This window comes from Microtus oregoni, unplaced genomic scaffold (assembly GCF_018167655.1).
Source record: "Microtus oregoni isolate MIOR12 unplaced genomic scaffold, Mior012 000005F_ref0000423, whole genome shotgun sequence".
Taxonomy (NCBI): domain Eukaryota; kingdom Metazoa; phylum Chordata; class Mammalia; order Rodentia; family Cricetidae; genus Microtus; species Microtus oregoni.
The window spans coordinates 51,822,207-51,849,160 of record NW_024543064.1 but is presented as its reverse complement, the minus strand read 5'-3'; the positions used below and the strand labels follow the sequence as shown (position 1 = coordinate 51,849,160).

Below are 26,954 nucleotides of genomic sequence, written 5' to 3'. Positions count from 1 at the left end.
CTGCATTTATTCTTACCAAGTGGAGGAAGTGATTCCTATCATTTAGCTTCCACATTTAGAGAGACACCATGAATATATGTGGGTATTAGGAAAGCAATAGAATTTTACCAAATGAGAAAGCACCACATGAAGCCTACAGAATGGGAAAAAAATACTTACCAACTCATCTTCTCATATCCAAAATATATAAAGAACTCTAGAAAGTCGATGTCCAAAAACCTAATTTAAAAATGGGGTACAGATCTAAACAAAAGTCTCAACAGAGGAAACTCAAAGAGCTGACTTCCAGGCCTAGTTGGAGGTAGAGCTACATAATTAGAGACACATCTGTCATTTGAGAGAGTCTTCATTACCTCTTACTATGGATGCAACCAGAAAGTAAATTTTGATTCTTCTTGTCCTTTTGTACCACTTCAGACTACACATCTCAATGTGCCAGAAACAAGTGCGTGTCTATGAAAGGAGGGCGGAAACAAATCGAAGGCACAACCCTTGAGAGGAGACTCATGATGCACTTAGCATTTTTAATTCAGCAATTTATTTTCAGCGCATTTTCTTTATAGGAGGAATCATCATTCCCCCTGCAATTTTTAGATAAAATGATATGCCTCTGAGCACATAAATGATTTTCCCACCACCAAATTAGGGGTCAATAGAAATTTGAATCAGTTTTCTAAGTCCAATTCCTTCACTATTTCTTGGGGCCTTCATTCTCTGACATCACTCTCTTCTCTATGAGCGATTCCCTCAAGCTTCAGGATATCCACCATTTCTTCCTGTACTCTTTTTCTCCTTCCTTCTCCAGCATCACAGTCTGGGGACAGCACAGAGACGGTGACTGACTGGGGAAAGGGTGAGGCCCATTCTGCACTTCAGGCTCAGCTTCTCATTGACTGGGGGCTTGAAGGTAAAGTTTTGCAAAAGAGCAGTGAAGAAAATGAATAGCTCAGACCTGGCCAATTGTTCTCCCAGGCAGGCTCTCTTTCCTGTGGGACCAAAACAGAAAATGAGTCACTTTCTTAGCTGATTTTAGTGCGTGGAGGGACTGATGTCCACAGCTATTAACTGCAAATAATGAGCTGACCGTGAGCTTTGTGTCCATCTGATTTTGTCTACCACCTTCCTGATTTGGCCATTAGAGCCTCATTCAAGGTGGCATTTCTTGACCTTGGCCCAACAATATGTCCGAGACTTGTATTTTCACCTTGCCATTTTTCCAGGTAACCTGTTCCCTTGCATTGACTAATGTGGTGGTAATACCCAGCAGGAAGCATTCACATAACTCTGGAAACCTTTGCTCTAGGTCAGGTCACACCATACACACATGCACACGGTGTATTTATCTACATGTGTCTATAGATATGTATTTACAGGGCAGTCTCTCTAGTGAATAGGTATGTTTACACAGGTAATCCCTGATGGTCCAGGACAACCCTAGCACACCACTGTTTTTTCCCTCAGTGAGCATCCTCACCATGTATCCCAACAGCATTGCAGATTTCCACATAGTATCTAATCTATCTTTAAGCCCACATTTGTGTAGATGTATTTGTGTATGTGTGCCCATTGTGTATATACAGGTGCGCACATATGTATAGACTTTAGTGGCCAGCAATGAGTGCTTATGCTCAAGTGCCATCCAATATATTTATGTATGTATTTATTTTTGAGGCAGTGTCCCGGGCAACCAGGCCAGTGAGTAAGTGAGTGCCAGGATCCTCTTGTCTTGGCCATCGAGCAGAAGAACAAGCATATGCTGACATACTCAGCTTTCTGTGGGGCTTCTGGATATCAAATCAGGACATGCTCATAAGACAAACAATTTACCAGCTGAGTTACTATGTCAGGTACCTTAAGTAACTTGTTACTAGATTCCTTTATTCCTAAATCATACATGTTGAGTGAGAGAAAGAAAAGAGCAAGAGCAATAGTGTAAAATCAGAAGCCAAGTCAATAGCCTCAGAATAATTGTTTTGACTAAGAAGAAGTTTACTGAGACGTACAGACCGGTTCTGGGCAAAAGCTTTTTGAGTGGCATTGATTTCCATTTTTCCCACTCTCCAACTTGTCAAAGGTCATCTTGGCAGTATGAGTGATTGTGAATCACACTAATACTAGTAGCACATGCAGTGTACAAAGTCTGTCCCTTGACAATACCAACCAGTACGGATGCTGGTGTCAGAATTGAACTAGAGAAGAAAAAATTCTTTTTTTTTATTTCCTCCTTTCCTTTCCTATCCTTTTCTCTTTTTCCTCTTCCTCACTTGTTTGTCTCTCTCTCTTTCTCTCTCCCTAGTAGTTGCTGAATCTAGGGTCTTGCATATTCTAGAAAGAATGCCTTCACTGAGCTACACCACTTTATCTCTTTGAAGCATTTAAGACAGGATCTCTCTAATTTTCCCAGGATGCATTTCTCCTCAGCATCACATTTTAAATCAATTCCATTTGACTGTGAGAGTGCATCCTTTGAAAATAACTTGGGACACTGAAAAATCTTATGAAGGTGTTCCATACACACCATAGTAAAGAGGGAGCACATTATACATGTCTATTCTTAGTGTATGGGAAAAAAAGAGGAAAGTTGAAGCATCCTGGTAGGGAAATGGGTGGTCTGAATTGGGGACAAGGCCAGGGAATGCAGGACTTCAACCAAACACAAAATGGAGTCACACTGGTCAATCTGGAGATGTTTTCATTAAAACAGAAGATAATGGGGTGAGAGGAAGAAATGGCTGGGTGGAGCTCTGAACCCTCTCCTGCTCATCAAAACTCACCCATTGAGAAAGGCAGGAAGGATTCTCTCTTCTTAAACTGTCCATTCTCCAAAAAGTGCTCTGGATTGAAGGTTTCTGGAGTGGCCCACTCTTTGGGGTCACTGTGTAGTGCAGTCAGGTTTGTTAGAAGCATGGTACCCTAAAAATGATGGTAAAGAGTCATGCTTCGATATATGGAACAGACCTTAATGGAGGTAAATGTAGATACTTCTTGAGCTCTCATGCATGACTCTCCCCACTTAGTACCTTCTCCTTTGTCGAGATAACTTTGCATTGACTGTGAGTGCCTTCTGGGGATATTCTAGTCCATTAGGTTGCTCTTTAATGCTGAATACAAGTCTATGGGAAGAAGTTTGTACAGGTCTAGGGAAAGACATGTTAGCATCCAAAGAAGAATAATGAGGCACTTCTTACTGTGAGGACCTAGGCAAGGAAAAGATGAGCCTTCCTTCTCTGTTTTTCCATTCTCAACCCTCAGTGTGTGGGAGTCTGATCCCAGTTCTCTGGGTTAGGAGCGCATCAAGAAAGCAGAGTTTGCAATTTTATTCCAACAGGCTTCCTGGCATGGTGCTTGGGCTCTCCAGAGTGTGCCTTTTATCACACTGAATCACCCACCCTAGCAGTGACTTTACCCATTCTTTCGATTTCTCTTGACTTTGTCATGTCCATTCCTGATTCCAAGAACCACGTTAGTGCATTTTACACCCACATCTGCTGCACAGCTAACAGTGAAGTGTGCCATGAAAGTGATGCCTCTGTCACCTCTTGTATTACACACTCTATAGTATGCTTTCATCATCTTATGCTAGTATCTGTAAACACATTTCCAGAGTTAATCAACGAATGGCAGCAGAAATTCCCTGACTGGGGATAGAACCATCTTTTGTGGTGTGGAGGGTATATGTTTCAGGAAACCCTATGCAGAGATCTTGAGACTCCTGAGAGATGTGATGGGGATCCAGTCTATTAAGAAAGGGGTTTTAACAAAGATTTATAGAGAAACATCAGAGAACCTCTTTTAAATGTCAAAATACTGCAAGCCCTATGGAGGAAGCTTAGGCTGATCAGAAAAATCAGACCAGGTTTGGTCCCAGATTCCCCACTATGTTTAATAGTAGAGAGATTTGATGTAAATCTAATTTACTTAAGCCTCACTTTCTAAACTCAAACATGAAATGGATAGTTATTCGGAAAAGCGAATAAGACCTTGTAAAGGAGTTAAGAGTCAACAGCACACAATATCACTTAGAAACTGTTGACCCTCTGTCCCTTTCTAATATTGCATTTTCCCTTCATTTGACATCAATCATTTGTATGTAAATTATAAGCCTGTGGTTCACAGATTTAGAAACAACAGTCTCACTGTCATGGTAGCACTAGTGCCTCACGTTTCGTTCTCATTTCTAACTTAGTGTTTCAAGGCCTGTGTAGCAGCATTTTCTAGCTCAAGCCTGCAGTCCCTTCGTCTTGAGAGCTGCTCTCTCAGGTATCATCTAGCAGAGAACTGCTAACTGTGTTATTCCACATTAGTATGGGAAGATGCTAGGATGCCTTTAGCCAACAAAGCCAGGCTTTGCCTAAACTTGGGCAAGGACACTTCTTTCCCCTCTGTATATGTGATATCCGTTTAGATGCTTGGAGGAAAACTAGTATTTTAGCAGGTATATTATCTTTCTACCCAATTTAAATGATCTCTTGAGCAAGGAATATATGTCATCTTTAGTTTACGTTTTTAGGATGAGGTAAACAATTGTCAAAGGTATCCAAGGCTGGGAGCACATAGTTACCTTTGGAAAGTGGAATCCATTCAAATTTGTGTCCTTTGACACTTCCCTGGGAACATTCAAAGGGATGATGTTGCCCATTCTCTGCACCTCATGGACGACAGCATTGGTGTAGGGCATGGACTCTCGGTCGGCCAGGCTTGCCTGTCTCTTCTGGCCAATCACTCTGTCAATCTCAGCTTGGACTTTTTCTGAAAGAAAACAGGAGATCCTATTAATTTTCAAATTTGGCTATTTCTTCCTAAGAGATCTAATGTACATGGGAAGTAGAAAAAGACAAGATCTGAGTAAATTGGGAGCGTGGGGACTTTGGGGGCGGGTTGAAGATGGGAGGGGTGAGGCATGGAGGGGAGCAGAGAAAAAGGTAGAGCTCAATAAAAATCAATTTAAAAATGGCAAAAAAAAGCAAAAATAATGAAGCAGTCTTGCTTTGATTTTATTTTACTGACCTAGCTGTATAGATGTTTCCTTAACCCTTTAAAAGATTGATTTAAAGAACAAATCCACAATTCAGTGATATTTCTCTGAGCCTACAACATAATCCTAACTCTCTTAAATGGAATAGCTGTGTTAACATGGCTAACCTCAGGGAAGTACCTAGTCTGGTATGAGTAATTTCCTTTCCCAAAATGTATTGCAAACAATTCACATTCATGCTTCATAGTTCTAGAGCCTGAGGATGCTTAGTGCAGGGCGCTAATATGTTTCTTATCTGGTATGAACAAGTTTCTGTTTCATTGATGAGAAAGCTTCACTGAATCCTCATGTCATAGGGAGAAATAAGTCGCCAATTCTTCTTTTATTAAAAGTTAATACTTCTATAATAGTATATTTCTGTCAGGGGAGGGTGTCTCATGGCACAAGAGTGGAGGTCAGAGGACAACTGGGGGAGATGTATGTTTCTCATCTTGTACCATGTGAGTTTTGGGAACTGCACTCATGACAATGGTGAAGTAGCAAGATCCTCTACCTCTTGTGCTGTCTCTCTGGCTTCTCTGCTACTTCTTTTAAGGCGATTATTCCCTTCATAGGACCAATCACCTCCTAACACCATACCACTGGTAATTAAGTTGCAACAAGTGGATTCATAGAGAACACATGATCATTCAGACCACAGCACATCTGTAGGCTCTCATTTCTCATGGAGATACATCAGCATGGGCAGAGGATAGCAAGAGGTCGCTGCACAACATTGCTAATGAAATCCTTTAGATTTCAGTTTCCACATCTGATTAACGAGAATAACTGAGCCTTATCTTAAGGATGTCTTGAAATGTATATGAACAGATAGAATCATAATAAGGAATGATAATGGTTGTTATCTTTCTTCCAATATGCTCATAGAGCTTAATCAGTTATCCAGCTAAAAAGACAATCTCCTGGATTCCTATTGGTATTTTGTGATATTTTGAAGCTGTTATTCTAGAAGTCAAGTATGTATTCTAACTCAGTAATATTAATACTTAAAAAGATTATTCTCCAGCCACATGCATATTTTAAGTGAAATTCAGTATGCATATAAATAAATAGAGGTACACATATGCATTTTGAATAAAAAAGGAAAAATACTTGGACATGGAGGATAGTTCAGTTAGTAAAGCAAGCTTGCAGACCTGAGTCTGATTCTTACAATTCTTGTAAAAAAGTGGATATGGTGGCACTCACTTCTAATCCCAGGGCACTACAGAGTTGATGGCAGACAGATCCCTATGGGTTAGAGATCAAGCAGTGTAGGTTATTTGAGAAGCTCCTGGTGCATGAGAGACCCTGTCTCAAAATTGGATAGTCCCCGAGGAATGATAATTTGAAGCTGTGCTATGGCTTCCCCATGCACAAACACACACACACATACACACACACACACACACACACACACACACACACACATACACACAAGCATACAAACATGCACACACACACGAAGGGGTAGTTCTTTGGACAAATTTTTCTTTACCACATGGGAAGCACTCTGATTTTCTCTATCCAGATTTCATCTTACTGTAAAAAACCATTGGCCTGTATTAACTAACTTGATTTTATACCTCATAGATAAACTGTTACTCAATATTTGAAAAAACAGAACAAACAAGAAAAATGTTCCTACCCTCAGATCATTAAACTTTTCTAGAATCTGAAGGCATACACATAATAGCATGGACCACTCTCTCTGATGAATGCCAGTCACTGGAGAAAGGAACAATGCATACAGCATAGATATGGAAGATTATCTGGTCATGTCTGGAGGAAAACAACAGTAATTCTCCAGTTATCAAACCATGAAGAGATCTGAAATGACTTCAGGAGGTAGTACCTGAGAAGATTCTTCTAGAATGGGTAAAGACTGTGATAGAACACTCTTGATATCATGGCTTCGAGGCAAGAATTAGAAGAATAAGGACAGGGCCAGCAGAGGATATAGAGTGTAAGAAGGGCACCACCCAGGGTGGGTGGGGTTGAAGTGAGAAGGCAGAAAGGTGACATCACAGTGCATTCAACACCAGAACAGAGTTTGAACAGAATTCAGGGGAAATGGGAAGGCCTACTGACAATGGAATAGGAACATGAATGGATGCACTTTGTAAATGTCTCAGTCCTGAGAGAACATGGAGAGCATATGCCTGTTACCCAGGGCATATTGCCTCACAGCTATGGCCCTTCTTCTCACTTCACATGTTCTCTTCTGGTAGCATTTAAGACATGGCTTCCAGAATTCTGCTTTGTCCAGTGAGGTCACCACATGTTCACCTTGGACATCTGGATAGACCGCCATGTAGAGCAGAGCCCAGCGCAGGGTCGTGGATGTTGTCTCAGTTCCAGCAAAGAAGAGGTCTAGAGTGCTCGTGATGAGGTTTTCTTCATTGAAACTTGTAGTCTTCTCTGGGTACTGGAAAAGACAGCGTGTCCTTGTTTAGTCAGAAGATTTGTGATTTCTCAATACATGCTTTTTGATGCTAGTGATCACATTTGAAGAAGGCATTTAAAATGGTATTCCTGTTGACATTCTCAGCCAGCAGCTATTCATGAGCTATCTATTGTTTCCAGTACAACAACACAGACACTAGCAGATCAGGTTTTCGTCACCCTGAAGTATGAGTTCAATAGGACACATTTCAAATGATATTACTGTGATCTCCTTAGAAAACATTTCCTGTTCCAAGTGCTGGAGGCTAATCAAAAGTTTCTGTTACTCAGGTGGATGAATAGCAAGACAACTATTTTCTTGTGACTTTATCTTTGCAAAAGCTTTAGTAGGATGATAACAGAACAGGATAAAGACACACACATATTTAACTTCCAGTATCAGCCACATCACTAAGTCACTATCTGATCTAAGAGATTCACATTACCTTTATCTGCTTCAGTTTATAAGAAGAGAATAATACTCATATTTTAACATGCCATATCAAACTGTAGGAGACACAGCAGACATATTAAATACTCTACAAATGCTTTTTGTTGATCTAAGAAGGAATGATCTGTGTTTATTTATTCTTTGATAGCCCCATTAATCTTTCATAGGCAAAACCTTGTTTATTCCATCAATTATTCTTTGGGATAAAATTTCATCTTCACTAACTTTCTATATAATCATCATTCTTTATAATACTCATTATGTGGATGATCTCATACCTGCACTTCATATAGTGAATTATTTGCCCCTTTTCCATGAGATATAATATTGTTACTATTGATACTATACCAGGAGAATGAACTGTGATAGAACATGGGAAAAATTTTACGAACGGGCTCCCCCTGGGCAGAGAAGGAATCCATCATCTAATGAGTCAAAGTTCATAGGAAGGATTTAGTGATGTGTATTTTCCAGGAGTCTACTGAGATCAGAACATTAAAAATAGTGGTATAGTTTGGTTCTAAACTGATCACCATATGCTCAAGTTGTGATTACTTGGTTCCATGTTGCTGGAGCTATTTTAGGATTTACTGGAACGTTGGCAGGTGGGGCTCAGCTGGAGGAAATAAGTCACTAGAAAGCCTGTGGTTGTATCAAAGCCCTGGGTCCTGCAAAATTTCTGCTTCCTGATCTACCATGACACAAACAGGCACAACCACATCTTTTTCTCATGTTTTCTCTTTCATGATGGACCAACACCCCTTGAAAATAACCATAGAATAAAAATAGACAAAATAAACCATGAGCCTCTTAAAATGCTTCTGCCTATTATTGTCACAAGATGCAAATGTATCAAATAAATCCGTTCAACTGCTTTCTGTTTGCTTGGATATGATAGGATGGGAGATTATGGGAAGGCAGATGACCCACCCAGACTCTAGCATTCAGTTGAACTTTGCCTGTGTCTTGCAGTTGGGGCTGAGTGGAAGTGAATGATTGGCCTTAGAAGAAATCATCAAAAACAGAACTCTGATGTTAAATTACTACTTTCACTTTGTATGTAATTCCTACATGAATAAAAGTCAAATGAAGAGTAAAAGTCAAAGAGAGGCAAGAAAGGGAAGTATCTACCATTTACAGGCAGGAAACCATTTATTTCTAATGACACCACTGAGTTAATAGTAATACTATTTTCCCTCACAGGGGGTAGGGTATGTGAAGCAATGATGTACAAAGATGTCTATATCTTCATTTTTGGAACATTTACATGCTTCTTGAAAATCTAAAATAGGCTGTGTAGATAATTTGAGAGGAAACAATTATTTTGAAACTATGCTTGAGGAACACAATCAAATAGATAAGAGGAAAAGAGATGCTACAATTTTGGAATTGAAGACAGAAAAAGAACCAAAGCAAAAGATATCAGTGCCCTCATAGTCATGTGTGGTGGTGCTCATCTTTAATCCCAGAACTCAAGAGGAAGAGGCAGGAGGGTCTCTGTATGTTTAAGACCAGCCTGGGCTACAGGACAGCCAGTGCTACATAAGGCAAACTTGTCCTGAAATACAAAGAAAAATGTAAGCAAGCAAGCAAACACACAAAAATGTTGTCAGCTTTAGGAGCTTGGATATACAGGGTCATATAGTTCCCATAGTCTTTTAAAGAACGCTATGTGGCCGAAAGGAAGAACATATCATGAGAACTGTAAGAGAATAAAGCTGTGTCATGTTAAAGCACTAACTCTGTGGTAGCCTGCTGCCTGAGCACTTGACAACTATTAAACCATTACATTGTCTTTAAGAAGAAGACACAGGAGCATCTTCCCTACCTTTTTCATTTCCGTGAGGAAAGCATCAATGAAGTCTCTTGGCTCATCAGGATTCCAGTCTCTCCGGTGATTGTCAATTATAGAAGAAACAAACGATTTCAGTTTTTCCCAGTTTCTGAAAACTGTTTGGTGTGATCCAGGAAGATATTTCATTATCCATGGGAAAATATTGTAGAGCTGATTGGGAAAAACAACGCAGTCAATGGGACACCAAGATGCCACTTTACAAGGCTTAAAGCTATAGTTTTGTGTTTCCCTTTTTTTCTATCTGTGAAATTGTGGGGACAGCTTCTCTCTTCCATCTCATTTACCTACAAAATATTTCTACTCTGATGTGCAAAGTGTATTTGGCTTCAGAACACTTCTTTCTAGCCTCGCTGCCTGTTATCTGCTACATAACACCATCTTTCTCTAGATACTAGGAGTGCATTCAACACTTTATTGATTATACTATCAATGCCATTACAGCTTTGTTTGCATATGATATCCAGAAAAAAATATTTATCAATGTAACCACATGCTTGACCCTGTGACTTTCTATATTCACGGATGGTCTCTAGACTCAAAGTCAGAGATATAACTATTTACCTGTAAGCCCTGTGAGTTGGAACCCCCAGATCTTCATGATTGTCCCAGTTTCTCTAGGCACTCCCACCAGAGCAACCTCTGAGACCAAACTGAGGGCATTTCTGTCTTAGGCCCTTATTCATCGTGTCTAAAAGAAAATATTGCTGAAAGAGTGATAGCCCTGTCCCTCACTTCATGAAATCATTGCTCAAGTCTCCTTACAGATCCCTTACCTGATTAACATAACAGGCACTTTTTTCATCTTTGGATTTCTCTGTCATGACTTATTTTCTCTCTGGGAAATTACCAGTAATATATATTGTACAAGTAATGCACATCCTGATTACCCCACCATGGTTTAAACTCCATATGGTAAGACTGCAATCTTTACTGAATTAAAGCTAATTGTGATGGATGTTTCTATAAAATTTGTAGTGCATAACAAAATGTAAAATCAACAACATTTAAAATGAGGCAGACATGGGTGTGACTTATACCTCTGTTTCCTTCTGGTTATAATGAATTGTAGCAGATATAATAATGAGAATAACAATGTTAATAGTATGGAAAACGCACAGTGTGCTAATGGGGTCTCCCTGTATTCAAACACTGAAAGGCATGAGATACTCAAAGCATTCCACAGATGTGTGGTGGACTACTGTCTATCTTTTCTTAGACATCTCTGTGCCTACTTGCAGACACCATATTGCAGCATTTTATATGTAAAAGATCATGGTGAAAAATTAGTAAACTTTTGCAGCTGTCCATTAAAGTGTCTGATGTAATCAGTCATTCCAAGAATGTTTATTATCACTCTCTTCCACCTTTAACTCCCTTCTAAGATTTTTTTCCCCTTGATACACACACCTAGAAGTGAGCCTGGTACTTACTGGACTGCCCTGACTTCCCTGACTCTGTGTACTGGAAGCAAAATAATGGAGCTGCTGGGTTTGGACTACAATGACCAAGAGCTAAAACACAGACTAAAAAATAGTGTAGGAAATAAATGCAACCAATCTCATTCTTTATGCCTATTTTCATACAGGTAAGTCATGCCAACTAATTTCTCAGTTATTAGTGAGGGCAGCCCTGAATTTGAGGAGGAAACAGATATGGAGATGAGTAAAAATAAATCCACTTTGGGGTACATTGTGGAGAATCCATGCATAGGAACAGAAAGTCTTCAAGAGAAAAAAATGAGCTTTTGAAAGACCAGATTCTGTGCTTCAGATTCATTCTCTCTGGAAGCATTATGAGCCCAAAATATAATAAAGTAAAAACATCCACAACTGCTTATCTGCACACACTCCAGAAGAGTGTCCAAGAGAAAATAGAGTGTGGCGCAGAAACACAAGAAATATGAAAATACAAGCGGGTTTGAATGCTATTAAAAATCACGAACTCCTGAATTAATGCATTCACAGGTACTGAAACAAGTACAATGCTACATAAAAGCTGAAACGTTTTCTACAAAATATGATCAGTGACTTGGAGGCTATAAGAAAGCAGATGAATACAATAAAGGACCCGGGGAAGAAAGTCAATACTAGAAAGAAAAAAACAGCAAAATTAATGAGAAAATCAACAAGTCGATTGAAAAGATCAACAAATAGGAAGACACTGAACACTTCAGCAAGAAACTGAGGTTTTGCTTTAAAAAAAGGAAATGGTGAAAATAAATAGCTCAATGAGTCAATAACACAGTAAAATCCATCACCAACAGACTAAACTATGCAGAAGACTGTCTATCAGGAATGGAGCCCAATGTAGAGGACACGCTTTATTCATTCCATTAGGGAATAATGGGCATGAGTATAATGTCTAAGAACTCAGAGATACAATCAGAAAGTGGACCTCAGCTGCCACAGGATTGCAGGGTCACAGATAAGAAAACAAAGATCTGGGATAAAAAATAAGTGCATAGAGAATAATTTCAATGAATTTATAGCAGACATTTTCCCCAAATATAGAGACAGAAATAGATTTTCAAAGACAAGTGGTATTTAGACCTTTAAAATAAACACTCCAGAGGAAAGCACTTCTGTGCTTTGTTAAATATGTCAAAAAATACAAAAGCTGTAAGGAAAAACATCAACTCATGTGCAAAGTCATAAAAATTAGAGTATTAAACTTTTTATCATCAATCTCCAAGCCAAGCAAACATGAGAGGACACAGGTTCTCTGAAAGTAATTGTCAACCCTGGACCCCATATCCAGAATTGTTATCATTTAAAATTAATGGAAAAACATTAATGGAATATTTTAGGAAAAGTGAAAATCAGAGCAATTCAGGAGCACTAATCCAACAATACTGAATGTGTTTGAGGAGTATTATACACAGAGTAAAAAGAATGTCAATTATGAGAACACAGGAAAATATAAATTTCATAAGATGAATGGTTGAGAAAATGAGAACTAGGGAAACATCCATCATGTCTAACACAGATAACAAGTAATCCTTGGTAGTAATAGGGAAGAAAGTAAAGTAAAAATGATTTAACCAAGAAGGAAAACAATAAAACCACAGTAGTTAGCTTATATGATTCAAAATATGTTGAATGTAAGTGGCTCCAACAAGCTAAAAAGAGACACAGACTAGCTGACCAAATTTAAAACCTAGATCAAAGTTTGTGTTGTTTCTTTGAAACACACCTTACAGGTAAGATCGCCACAAATTAAGAATCAAAGAGAAGAAGAGAATTTCTAAAACAAACAGAAGTTGAACAAGATGACACGGCAATTCTCATATCTGAGTTAAAACAGACTTTAAATCCAAAAAGTCAGAAACAATAAAGACATTGCTTGTGGGCAACAGTTAATAAATCATGACAACTGCAAACAAAATGGTATACACACACAGACACACTTTTACATTTGTGATATACACATAATGGAAACAGAGAATGTATTCCTGAAAGTTGTTCTCTGACTTGTGTACCCACACATGTATTTTTTACTTGATAACTGTTTTGTTATATGTAATTTTGCTATGTTAAAGTTAAAGCCTTTTTTTTTTTGTTTAAACCGAAAAAGGGGAAATGATGGAGGAAGGTCATTGGCTAATAAAGGAACTGCCTTGGCCCATTTTATTGGTTAGAGGATAGGTGGGAGGAGTAAACAGAACAAAATGCTGGGAGGAAGAGGAAGTGAGCTCAGAGTCTCGACAGATCTCCTCTCGGGAGCAGACGCCTGAGAGAGACGCCATGCTCCTGGCTCCTGGGCAGAAGCACGCTATGAAGCTCTGACCCAGGATAGACATAGGCTAGAATCTCCCTGGTAAGCGCACCATGGGTTGCTACACACAGATGATTAGAAATGGGCTAAATTAATATATGAGAATTAGCCAGTAAGGGCTAAAGGGCCAAGCAGTGTTTAAATGAATACAGTTTGTGTGTTGTTATTTCGGGGCATAAGCTAGCCGAGTGGGTGGCTGGGGTGCTGGGGACGCAGCCCCGTCACCCTTATTACTACACAAATGTATACATGCACATAAACTAAGTACGATTTCTTGAAAATGTGGAAAAATACAAAAACATCTGCACACACAGTCTCCAATGTGTATACACGAAGGTAGTGATGGACTACTGCAGCAGGCCTAGCAGAAGGAAAACCCTTTAGATAACATCAAGCCCTTGTGGTTAATGTCAACATACAACTACCTAAAAGAGTCATGGGCATGGCTGACATATAGGTGAAGTATTCAAGTGGCTATAAGGAGTAGACATGGAAAATTGGCCACTGCTGGAGATGTCATTTGAACCTCAAATGTGTATATTTTCTTGTTTTAGACTGATTGCATCATATCGATGGGTATGGAGACAGTGCACTTCTAAATATTTAGTTATATTATATGTTCAGATGCAAATATAAGACAAATAGGTGTGCCAAATGGACACTGATATAAAACAATTATTCACAACTCTTAAAAATAGATTAACAACTCATTTACCTGACTGTAGATAAAAACAACAACACATTCAGTGTACTTCTGGTCTACAGATAACAAGGAACAGGGTACAAAGAAGAATTTCAATACAAGTAAATATGCTAGAAAGTTCCTTTTGAAGATAACTAATGTAGGAAGAGAGTAGAGGGGAAAAAAGAAAGTCCAAGTAAATAATATTATTTCCATTCTCTAAATGATATCAGCATTCCCATAGGCATGTCTATAGACCAATATAAATATCAAAATAGTTCAAATAAATGATAGAAATATTTTGTATATATTAAGAGTCTTATAATCAACAAAAACATCAAACTCAGAAGGTGGGCTTGAAAGATATTTGGATCAAATTCAATATTTCAAATGTTATCATATTAGTTACAAAATGACACTTGTAATACTCTTGACAGACATGCAAAGAAGAGCACGTACCTGGCACATCATTGATGCCTCCAAACACGTGGCCTCATCCAGTAGCCTCAGCATCTCCTGAAACTGACTGTCATGGTACTCAAAACGCTCCCCAAAGGTGACAGAGCAAATGATATTGGAAACTGCATTGTTGATACTGAAGTGAGGGTTGAAAGGCTGTCCTGGGGGTGGGGAGAGAGAGGGATGAGTCCTTCAAAGTTATTCATTTGTTTCTATTTTCTATACTGAATTAATTTGATATGATAGAGAAATACACATTGCAGAAAACCATGGAAGAGGCTCTGGTCAGATCATACTACATAAAGACGGACATGCTTCAGGGACTCTGCTAATACTGGGAGGCTCAACTGATGACCAGGCCGTAGGTGCAGCAGTGTGTCTAATGACCATCTGTGTGCCTACCTGCAGAACTCCCAGCTCATGGTCATGGCTACTAGTTTATTGCCTAGTCCTCAGTTCAAAGCACAGTACAGTGACCAGAGTAAGCACGTAAGACATTTAGGAAGAATGTGTTCAGTGAATGAGAGGGCCATAGTCTCTTATAACCTACCACACCTGCCCTGTGGAATGCCCACCTTTCTCCTCTTTTATGGCCTCCACAAGGTATTGGGCTTCCTCCTGCATGCGCTGCTCTAAGCTCTTCTTTCCCAACCCAAAGTTCCTCAGGGTCATCACGGCAAACCTTCTTTGCTCCTTCCATGTCTGCCCACTGGAGAAGACCAATCCTGAAAAGAAGACATTCAGCATTATGACACTGAAATTCTGATCTAAAATTATCTAATGAACTCTATGACATATGTGCAAGGAAAAGAGAAGGGCTAATAAGGGATTTGGTAACTGTCTAGAAAGACTACCCCAAAGCAAGAAGTATGATGGCTAACGTCCTGGTGATCCGCAAAATCACACACTGATATTTCTTATATATAGTGGAATCTACTCTTTAAGGTCTCTGCATGCTTATTACCAACCAGCAATAGGTCCATTCCCACAGCAACAAAGAATGGAAGACTACATAATAAAACTTTCCAAGCAAACACAGTAGCTTGACACCCAGGGGTTAAAATTCATATCATCTTGGTTCCAATGCAGACAAAAAAAGCCTACTTAGTTATGTTAAGTGGAATAACAAAAATGAACTAAAGGAGAACACAAGGCATATAAATTAAAGAGGTATAGATGGCTCTATAAGAGAATTCCTATCCAATACAAGCTTTAAAATATAAAAAAATTAATCAATAAGATAAGAAGCATCAGTATTCCACAGAGAAAGAACAGAAGAGAAACATTCCAGTCTGTTCAGCATCTACAACCTAATTCATGGCACGTGCATTGCCAATGCTATGTGCAAGTTAATTTCTTAACATTCAAAAAAATCAGCTATGACACGAGAATTCTCTCTGTGTGCTGTGATCATAGTTAATGAATAAAGAAACTTCTTTGGCTTATTGATACAGTGGAACTTAGGTAGGCAGGGAGAACTGGATTGAATGCTGGGAGAAAGAAGGGCAGAGGCAGGGGACACCATGGATCTGTGGCCAGAGGAAGATGTGCTGAAACTTTGCTGGTAGGCCACAACATCATGGTGATGTACAGATTAATAGAAATGGGTTAAATTAAAATAAAAGGGTTAGCCAATAAGAAGCTAGATCTAATGGGCCAACCAGTAATTTAATTAATACAGTTTCTGTGTGATTATTTAAATTATGGGTGGCCAGGACAAACAACCACCCCATCCTCCCACAATTGGTGTGCCAATTTGGGTAACTACATCCACATAAAAACCAGAAAAAGCTTAAAAATTAATTCTAGACACAAAGGAACAGAGTTAAACATGGTTTGCTATCAGCATTTTTTGGATGGGCTCTGTTTGCTAGAAGCAAGCAGAAGCATGGATCCTTTAAGAGAGATTTTCCTGATTCAGCCATCGCAGTAAAAAGGCTGTGGCCATTTTAAAATGCCAGCTTTCTGGGCTATGTTTTCAATGTGACCTCTGGCTCTTGCAGGATACAAAGCATTTGGATGGGGTTTGTGAGCAGTCTTCTGCAGCTTAGTTAATGGTGACATAGACTGACTGTGTGTCTGAAATTGGGGTGGTGTGCTTGGCTCTCAGAGGCTCAAGTGTCTTTGCCATGCTGGACTAGGCAGGGCAAGCAGGGAGTACTGTATTTGACCTAGCAAGGTTGCAGCTTATATTCATAAGTGTTTAGCATTTTAAGAAGTGCTTCTGATCAGAAAATAGTTATAGATATGCAATAAAGAGAAATTCAGATAAAATAAACACTTATAAATGAGTCACAGTGTTGGATAAATGTACATAGGCTTGGGAGACATAAGCAAAAGAGTACAGAGAGTTATAAAAAAATAAATGTTTTTTTTTAAATTAAAACAAAATCTTCAAAGAGATAGAATACAGGCAGTAATAGATTAAAAGGAGTAAAAAAGATAAACCACGTAAAGGTGGATTATACACAGAGAGTTTGGATTATGTATATTATCGTATTTTCTTTGAATTTTTTGACTGTGAAGGAGTTAATTACAGAGAGACATTTCATTGTATGGGCTGTTAAGCTAAAACAGCATATAAAGGTATCATGACTTTCAAATTGGCTTTGGTAAAATTCTCTTGTTTCCAAAGAAGATAAGAACTTGTGGATTGCTTCCAGACCAATATGGTTTCATGGAACAAGATCCCCTGATAGGTTGCTGTGAACACTCCCACAAAGAAAATACTTCATCCCACTGCTGACTGAAATGAACCTAGCCCATAGGATACACCATGAAAGACCTGATTGACAGCTCCCCCAACCGGTAGGAAGCAATATGAAGAAAACTATGCCCATATTCCTAAATACTGTCTATAAATGTTTGTTTACATTTAAAGGGGAATATGATATAGATGTGAATAATTTGTATTGGTATGGATTTTGATACAAATTTAAGGTTAATTTTGATATATATATATATATATATATATATATATATATATATATATATTTCTGCTCTTGTAAGGTATTGTGTGTGTAGTTCATTTAAAATGTAATCTATAATTAAGAAATATAAGTTAATAGGTACTCATCTATAATAGTCAAGCTTGTAGTCATGTCAGTTAGGTTTTGATATATAGGGATATATTTCATTTAGTTAGGTATTCTTCAAATCTTTCAAAGATCTTCAGAATATGGCATCTAAGTGTTTTAAAAATTTAGGATTTTTCATGGCAGTGAGACACATATGCTTCTGGCAGCATCAATCTACTTCAAGAAGAAGATGGGCATTGAAGAGGCTCCTTTATGGAGTTGTTAGATGAACTGGACATGAAGGATCCACAGAGAAATAACTGATGAACTTGCCTAAAGGTGAGACGATCCTTCAGAGTTCCTGCTACATGAAAGATTCTGCAAGATATTCTGCAGGATACAGAAGAAAGTGACTGGAAAATTGCCAATATAGGCAGACCTGTCTTTGAATTTTCCTGCTTCATGGAAACTTCTGCTGGATATTGTAGGCCTGTAGGCTGAAGATGAATTCCCCAATGGTACAGAAGAACTTTGGGTGACTCCCCGGCAGTGAGATATCTCTTTCATTTCTAGAGTTTTGGAAGTTTCTTACAATGTACTTCCTGTTTATTTAGGTAATAGACTTATAGAATAGAATCCTTATGGAGTCTTTGGTGGAGTAGAAATAAAGTTTTCCTTGTTATGATAAAATATAAAGTAAATAGAAATATTGTAACTGTAATTCTTACTAGATAACTGTTTTGTTATATGTAATTTTACTATGTTAAATTTAAAATCTTTTTTATTTAAACAGAAAAGGGGAGGTGATGTGGGAATCTTCTCTTACATAAGTTTTTTCCTGAATTACAGAAGTTTGATACTTCTGATAAATATCTTTTACCCTTAACCTTGTAGTTCTGTGTGATTTTAATTAGCTAATTGGCTCAGCATATTTCATTTGATGGAGTATATGTTATGTAAAGATGGAGATTTTATCTATTCTATGCACTATGAATCACGTGTTCCTAGCTCTGTGTTTCCTATAACAGATAACATAGTTAATTATGTACAATTAATGATTGATTGTCTGAAGGACAAATTAGGAAATGTCTAAGACTGACACTTTGTCAGGTCAATACACTTGAAGTTCTTGTTTCAATTTTGGAGCATACAACCTGATATAATGGCATTATTGAGTATACATGCTATTCTAGTCTAACCCTGTCTAGAAGGCTGGAGAGTTCTGTGTTGCATGGCTTTAATAATGGAGTGTAAGAAGCCAGAAATAAGCAGAGCAGCAGTAGAATAGGGCTGAATTACACCAGTTTTCTTAGGACAGAGAGTTGGCAAGGGAAAAGGGAAGTAAAAACACAGTGTGTCTGGCTGTGGCTGGATTCAATGGTTCCTTCTGACCAACACATTTATAATTAGCTAATTCAAGATGTGGTTATTTCTAATCTCTTGAAATGAGATAACACTGTTTAGTACATTCAAGAAATGTGACGTTCTGCTTCCTTTAAATATGGCAAATTATTATGGAACTGTTTATGGGCATGTCGGAAAGTTAGATACAGGTATGTTTAACATATCAGAAGCACTATAATGCACACACCATGTTGCTCAATAAACTTACCATTGTTATTAGTGATACGTTCTCTGGTACGAGTGATAGGGCGTTTCAAAATGTTTTCTTCCTTGTGAGTAAAGACTTCTTTGATTAAGGGAAGTCCAGTTACCATTATTGAATTCACATCACCAAGATTTAGGCTAAAAATGTTCCCATATTTCTTCACAAACTGAAAAATATACCAAGAGTTATAGTTAAGTGTGCCTGTGTCTGTGTTTCCAAGGATGGCAGGCATGTATAGCTAATGGGATTCATGTTGAGAAGTTTCTGTGAGTGGGGAGATGTGCCATTGTCTGTGGAAATATTTCTAAAATTGTGGTTTACTTAACTGCACTAAACTCAAATTCAAATTAGGAAAAAGTTTTATTATATTATATAAAAGTTCATTAATGTAAGTCTCATGAGCTGACTATGCACCTACAATGTCTACCTAGAGAAAAACATGAGGATATAAGTTTCAATGAAGAAGCAAAATCATTGATCGGCAGCACCCTGAAATCTAATGAAAGGAGAGCATGTGACACATTTGACCTGACAAAGGTCAAGGAGGGTGCGTATAGGCTTGATGTTGGTGCAGTTTTGTGGACATCCTCATAGAAGAAATGGTTTAATCAGAAAATAATGCCCCGCACTCATCAACATGCATAACATGGGATGTACATGTGTGATGACTTGGACAGACACTAAGGGAACTCTGTTATTTGTATATGGAAAAGGTACCTTGGTGTGATAGAAATGTTCCTGATTTTCTTTTTCAACAAACTTCACACAATTTCAGGATTAGAAATTTTCTCTTAAGTCTTTCATTCATATATCTATCCAACATGAACCAAATGATCATCAACTTGTTCCTAGACTAACTCATGAAAATGCAAGTCTTTCAAAGATATTAAAGGTTGGAAGTTAAACATTTTGACACTCAGTGAGGCAGAGAAAAAAGGACATCAGTCCAGAGAAAGATTGAAATGCATGTGTACTAGGCAGATATAGCAACCATGAAATCCTAGTTAATCACAATATCTAGCATCTATTTAGGCAAAGGAGACCCTGCCTTCCCCTAACCTTGCTGGATAGGAACTGTACAATAAAGAACTGAGGATAGAAGTGGAGACATCTGTGAAGATCTGGAATAATGCAAGCATGTAGGGTCTATGGATTAATAACTGGGCTCTTAGGGCCGGTGTTCTCTTCCATGTCTCAGACTACCAGCTATGAAAGGGTAAAAATTACTTTCCCACCCCCTGCAGAGTTCTGTGGGGAAGGATGAGAATGGTACTGTGAGAAGCACTTTGTTTAGTTCCAGGCACCCAACCATCAACTACATCTCTGAGAAATGAATGAGCTCTGTGTTCAAATGCCTGGGGATACAAACATATGGTGAGAGCCAAGAAAATAACCCATCAGGTCCAGATAGCTGCCCTCACTGAGTGGGTACTCAAGTATGCTTTATGCTTTACTTTATTCTTTGTAACGGTTCTACCACAGTTAGAATTTTCATCATCTTTCTAAAGAGGAAATAAATTGCAAATGAAGTAATGTAGCCTAAAAAAAGCCTCTTGTCTGGTGGAGGGGCGCTGCCAGATGTTATATACATCTGTAGAAAATTAATACCTTTGAATCTCTATGAGAATTGGGGTTTTAGAAGCAGTTGGGATGGGGACCAGGCATGAAGGTATGAGTGACAGAGTTTAGGGGAGCAAGAAGAGGGAGTTGTAGAGAATGAGAACAGCCATTAAGATGCAGAAGACATAAGGTTTTGCAAAGTTTGATGAGAGTATGTGATCATTTCCAAAGATTCTTCTTCCTCTGTGTTCTCAAATCAGTCCTGAGTTGACCCATCTCTCCTTTTGTCATCCAGAGTCTTGTCAGTAGTACCAAACAGGAGGGTACAATCCTCCAGGTATCTGTGGTCTCCTTCCCTACTCTTACCTTCATTTGCTTGTGCCCTATCCTATCAGTCACAAAACCTTGAATCTTGGTGAGTCATGTCAAACAAACATAATGATTTGATCTGATTCCAGGATTGTGCACCCATATTATAGATAGATCCTTACTTAGACTCTGTACTTCCTTAGTTCTTTATCCAGAGTCCTTGCTAGCTTCATTGGGTATTAACATTATCTGACTTGTCTGGTCCGTAAGGCAGAGCGAAGAAGTGTATGCCTTTTCTTTTAAGAGATGCCAGGAATAGATGTATACAAATGAGGAAAAAGCTAAATTCATCTTGATCAGTGTATGGGTGAGATTTAGGGTGTATGAGAATTTATTGACTAAATTTATTTACTAAATTCATTGACTAACTTTCAATATCAATCATGAAGTTTAGGGAACAACTTATAAAATAATGCTTAAGTGCATCGTAATTAGCAATGTGTACCACATAGATTCCCTCCTTGTACTGGACAGCATCCAGCATCTGAGATTCGGCACTAGGGTCAATGTTCTTTCCATCTTTTCCAGCTCTGTGCCCATGTTTGTTTCTAGTTCAACACAAGTGATTCAAAACTTTTATCTTGTTGTGGAATGAATGAAGATGAGCAGATTCTGATCTTTACAATTCTCAACCATGCCAGGTCTGTCAGCCAATTAATGTAATAATGTATTAAATAACCAAGAAGGCCCTTGGGTATATGTCTTAAGGCAAGTAGGGCACAGTTTCACTATACATTAAGTAAGCCATTTGAAAAATTAAAACAAAAGTGTATTTTCTTTTTTTGAAATATTTATTTATTATGTATACAATGTTCTGTCTGTGTTTATGCCTGAAGGCCAGAAGAGGGCACCAGACCTTATTACAGATGGTTGTGAGCCACCATGTGGTTGCTGGGAATTGAACTCAGGACCTCTGGAAGAGCAGGCAGTGCTCTTAAGCGCTGAGCCATCCCTCCAGCCCCAAAAGTATATTTTCTTAAAGGTGACTCAGAGGGGTAAAAGAGTTAAAATTGAAAATAACAATAGATTGAAATAAGAGATATAAATGTGACAAAAGAAATAGGAGACAGAAAAGGTAAGAGTAGAAGTACATTTCCAAGTGGATTGTTATAGAACAATGTAGGGTGGGATGCACGTCTTTGATAAAGAGAAAGTAGAAGCTATGGATTAATGAGATAAATGATCCATGAAGGCAAATGGCATACCGGTTCTATTAGCCCCTTAGAAGCAATAGAAAAGGGGCATTCAGGAGGAAAATTCCCACCACCATTAGCAGTATTTGAGAAGGTCTGATCACCTAAATCCTTACAGCTCTGTGTAGTGAGGTGTGAGCTCTGTGTTTGTGTGTGTGTATGTGTGTGTCAGTGCATGTGTGTGTTTTCCTAATTGGTACAAGAACAAAAACTGCATATTCTTTGTTACTTTAAAGTTTAGCATTTTTGATTTAGGAGTGTGTGTGTGTGTGTGTGTGTGTGTGTGTGTTTGTGTGTGCGCGCACTCGCGTGTTTGTGTGTGTATGCTAGAGGTCAACCTCAGGTATCATTTTCAGCAGCTGCCCACCTTGTTAGCTTGTTTGAGTCCGTGTATTTCCTTAGCTCTGAAAAGGCATGGTAGGCTGGCCAGTGAGCTTTAGAGCTTTGGCTGTCTTCTTCCTGTTCCTGACTTTATTACAGAAAGTTCTTCAATGCAGAGAAGTTCTGAAACAGAGAAGTGCCAGAAACAGTGGCACTGTAACTTTATTTTTATTATGATAAAATCTCAAAACCTAGATGAACAAGTTATATGAAATTATTTCTGAGTGTCTAAGTGTATGTACATGGTGGTATATTAGAGAATGTGTTAGTGGTCTTGTTTGTAGAGAAGTAGTTCTTTGTCTCTTCTGCTTAATTGTGTTCTTATGTTGTTTTTCTTTTTCAGTATGTACATGTCCTCGTGTGCTTTCTGTTGTGATGAATCACTGACGAAAAGCAACTTGGGAAGAAAGGGTTTACTTTTACCAGTTGTATTCCATCATCAAGTGCAGGAGTGATGTTATCTTAGTGGACTGGACTCTGCTATATTAATTAACAACCAAAATCAAATGTCCCACACACTAAGGTGATGGAGATAACTCTTTAATTGAGGTTCCCTCTTCCTCAGGTAATGTCTAGGTTTTGTTAAGTGGATTAAACCTAACCAAAACTGTATATATTTCTTTTAAGCTGAAAAATCACTTTCTATTCAATAAGGAAACATAAAATAAATCTATGGACATAACAAAGCTTGGTAGAAGTACTTTTAAGATTTTATAGAAGACTAGAGTATTCCTTGAAATTTCAGAGTGTATATCTGCTCTTCACTATAATTCTGTGCACATGAACTCATTTAAGCACAGCTGTGTACACTCCTTGGCACATTAACTCCTCTTCAGAGTAACACTCTCATTGACCATCTTCTAGGAGAGCCTTAGAGTGCAGAAAATGTGCAATGCACAGCCTAAGACGACATCTGTTATAGTCCTGCTAGAAACTGAGATGAAGATAAAGTACTGGAACCAATTCATAAATAGTGAGCTTGTCAGGAAAACATATATAGTGTGAAGGTTAAAATACTCATACTGTGATATCATGCCATACAGATACAAAGACTGAAGAATAAGTACATGCAAGAACATAAAGGTTACTTCCTCCAGGAGAAAAGTCTTATTAGAGGACACATAGTCAAAGGTCATGGCAAGTGATAGGGAATTCAGAAGTCCTCATGCAAGAAGTTCACAATTCTTGGCAGCATGCAAGTCAGAACAGGTTTTATTGTTGCCAGGGTCAGTCAGATTTTCGATGAGGGAAAGCTAGAAAGTGCTCCAAGAAAAATTAGATAGGAAACAAGGCTGCTTTTAGGCCTTACCTTTGAGGCAAGTACGTTTTAGGCTCAGAAGTTTCACCACCAAAGGCATTAACTGGACTCTCTTGATTTCAATCAAGAAGTTTGAAGAGTTTATTGGTTTTTCTTTTTTAAGAGAGATGACTCATCTGGGCTCAAGACATTAAATTGGAAGGTATATATCCTGCTTGACTCCGGGTTCTTATTCTTCCATATGTGTGATTTGGGAGAAAACGGGTGATATTTTCTGTATCTATTTTCAAATCTACAAGCCTTTGATTCATTGTCATAAAAATATGTCAACAGAGCTAATAATAAAAAAATCCCAACAATTTATAAATTGGGGTTGTGCTTTAGAAGAGGGGCCTAGTAATGTGAGAAGCAGGTCCACCCTGTACTGTACGGAGAAAGCAGACAGCAAAAAGGAAGACCCAGCACCAGAGGCATCATTAAATAGATGTCCCCCCAAAAAATAGGAAAGATAAAATTCTTGAAGTATGGTTGAAACTTCCTAGTCTGGCAAAATACAAATCTACCATGAAGAACTCAACGGCATAAAACGACAAGTGAAAGCAAAACTGTCAATATCAGTCTGAAAATTCAAAACACAGAAATCTCTTGAAAGCAGAGAGAGAATGTCTTGCTACTTATAGGGAAACCAAAAGGGCCAGAAGAAGTGGGAGGACATCTAAAAATGTTAAGTGCAGTAGATAATCAACTTAGTGTTCTACAATCAGGATAAAGACAGTGTATGAAGGAGTGAAAGACATTATGTGGAGGGCACAGCTAAGAAGCTTCTTTCTGTGACAGCCTCCTCTGAGGGAATGAAGAAAGAAAATGCTTGAGGTCAGAAAGGAAGTGATGAACTTGAAAGGTCAGAGAAAAGACAGCTATGGGAGAATGAGTAAGGGACAAAGAACAGACTCCTGTGCCTTTGAGTTCCAGCTGCACTGACACTGAAGAGCAGGGCACTGTGGGATGTGGGTCTCAGTGAGTGGGGACTGCACCTGGGGCAGTGCATCATACAGGGGAGATGGCTCCCCGATGTTTGTAGTCGCTGCACTACACATGGAAAATGCTTTTAACAAACTCTCATAGCTGTGTGTGCATATTGAGTAACACAGAACAGATGCTGGGAGGACAATAGTAGAGATGTGAAGAGAGAGAAGATGAATAGAAAGGCATCTACTCGGAGAGGGTCCAAGAAACACACAGTGAAGGGATAATGGAAAAAATAAACAGAGGTGGGAATAAATTATGTGCTTAAAGCATTAAATAGAAATAAATAATAAGACATGCTCACTCTTCACATGCAATGGGAAGTGACAGGGATAATTAAACATGGCTGGAGGATTCACTATCTAAGCAAGGAAAATTACTGTGGATAAAGAGGAACATTACACTGAAGATGGTCATTCACCAGAAAGAAGAACCACAGTCGTACATGTGTTCACAGTGCGCATGACAGTCTTTCCAATATAGGGGAGAGCTTCCAGAACTGAGTGGAAAGACAGTCAGACTCCCAGCAGAGCTGGAGATTCCAGTGCATCTTTCTCTGGAGTTGATAAAATCAGTAGAGGAACAGTCAGCAAGGATGGAGAAGGACCAAACAAGGATTAATAAGAGAGAACTAATATTTGTAGAAAACTCCAGTCAAGAGAAAAATATACTTCTTTTTTCTCAACAAGAACTTTAACCAAGTAAGTGGAGGTACCACCTTCCAACACATTTCTGAAGTTGGCAGGGCTTCTTTGTCAAGATATATCACCATGCCTCCTTCAATACACCTGGACTTAAATAATAAAGGTTAAAGGAATTAAAATCATATACAGTGCGTTCTCTGACAATAAATGAATTATGACAAAATTTAAAACCCAAAAGTACAAGGGTAAGAATTATCTCCAACTTTTTGAAAATTGAACAGCATATTTCTTAAAGGAGAACACAAAGTTTTTTTTTTGGCATAGCAGGTTGTCACCACCACCCTTTGAACTTGGTCCTCTGTCCTAGCACCAAGATGTCCCCTGTTCCTGTAGCTCATGATTACATCAGGACAGAGCTAGGCACTCTTAGCCCATCCTACCGGCTGTATTGAGAGGTGGGGCTTCTCAAAGTCCAACTGGAAAATGCTGCCCACGAAGGGCAGACCCCTGGGACCCGGTGGGTAGTTCTTGGCGCGCCGGTTTTTGAGGTAGTCAGCCAGGAACAGAAAGGTGACCCCAGCCAGCAGCAGCGTCCTGAAATGGAGTGCAGCCCAGACAGCAGCCACCAGGGAGCCCGCAGCAGCTAGCATGGCTGGAACTGAAACCGGTTCTTTGAGGAATGAGAGTCTGAACTGGGACAAGTCCCCGGTGTTAACCACTAAGGGCTCCCCACAGAACCAATCCCTTCATTAGTCCCTTCCTATCCCTTCCTGTGTCCCTCCTCTTTCCTCCCTGAAGCTGGGCTCTTTTGCCCCACCAATGTTTCTTGGAGTAGCTTCCAATCAGCTTGAGGGAGCAGCTCTAATCAAGGGCAGGGAGCTCTTCGCCCCGCCCCGCCCCGCCCCGCCTCTCCCCGCCCCGCCTCGCCCCTCCCCTCAGAATTTTTACCCTTTCCTCCCCAACCTTCCCTCACCTGCACTTCCTGGCTGTGTTTTGCCCTGCAGGTGTCCAGGAGTAATTCTATAGTGACTAGTGCTATGCCCAGCCAGGTGCCTGACACTAGGTTCCCAGGGATACACACAAGAAACGTGGTTTTAAAGGGCACCAATGGATAGGCTGAGTGGAACCAGGAAATCTCAAGGGGGCCCACCCCTAGAGAAAGAAGTACAGGCAACTAAGAGCTGCTGATGGGGAGATTTGGTCTTTTCCAGAGAGGG

At 39.0% G+C, this 26,954-nt stretch overlaps 1 protein-coding gene across 4 annotated transcripts; it reads right to left on the bottom strand.

Annotated features, from left to right (window-relative positions):
• Nucleotides 1-515: 515 nt before the first annotated feature.
• On the bottom strand, nt 516-26,524 carry LOC121448362 (cytochrome P450 2J4). Of its 4 annotated transcripts, XM_041652321.1 has the most exons (9): nt 26,178-26,516; nt 19,310-19,472; nt 15,256-15,405; nt 14,681-14,841; nt 9,739-9,915; nt 7,304-7,442; nt 4,562-4,749; nt 2,775-2,913; nt 516-986 (listed from the first exon to the last, which is right to left on the bottom strand). In XM_041652321.1, exons 1-9 carry the CDS (start codon nt 26,385-26,387, stop codon nt 808-810), a joined length of 1,506 nt encoding a protein of 501 aa, XP_041508255.1. In that variant the 5' UTR covers nt 26,388-26,516; the 3' UTR covers nt 516-807. The 4 variants fall into 4 exon arrangements, with proteins under 4 accessions (XP_041508255.1, XP_041508258.1, XP_041508256.1 ...); XM_041652324.1 differs by lacking the exon at nt 2,775-2,913 and having other exon boundaries at nt 26,178-26,524; XM_041652322.1 differs by lacking the exon at nt 9,739-9,915 and having other exon boundaries at nt 26,178-26,518.
• Between the last annotated feature and the right edge of the window lie 430 nt (nt 26,525-26,954).

Coding starts and splice junctions, on each gene's coding strand:
- LOC121448362 (XM_041652321.1), bottom strand. CDS start 26,387: ATGCTAGCTGCTGCGGGCTCCCTGGTGGCTGCTGTCTGGGCTGCACTC. Junction 14,842..15,255: donor GGCCATAAAAGAGGAGAAAG/GTGGGCATTCCA, acceptor CCCCACCCCCAG/GACAGCCTTTCAACCCTCAC. Junction 987..2,774: donor CTTCCTGCCTTTCTCAATGG/GTGAGTTTTGAT, acceptor TTGGTCCCACAG/GAAAGAGAGCCTGCCTGGGA.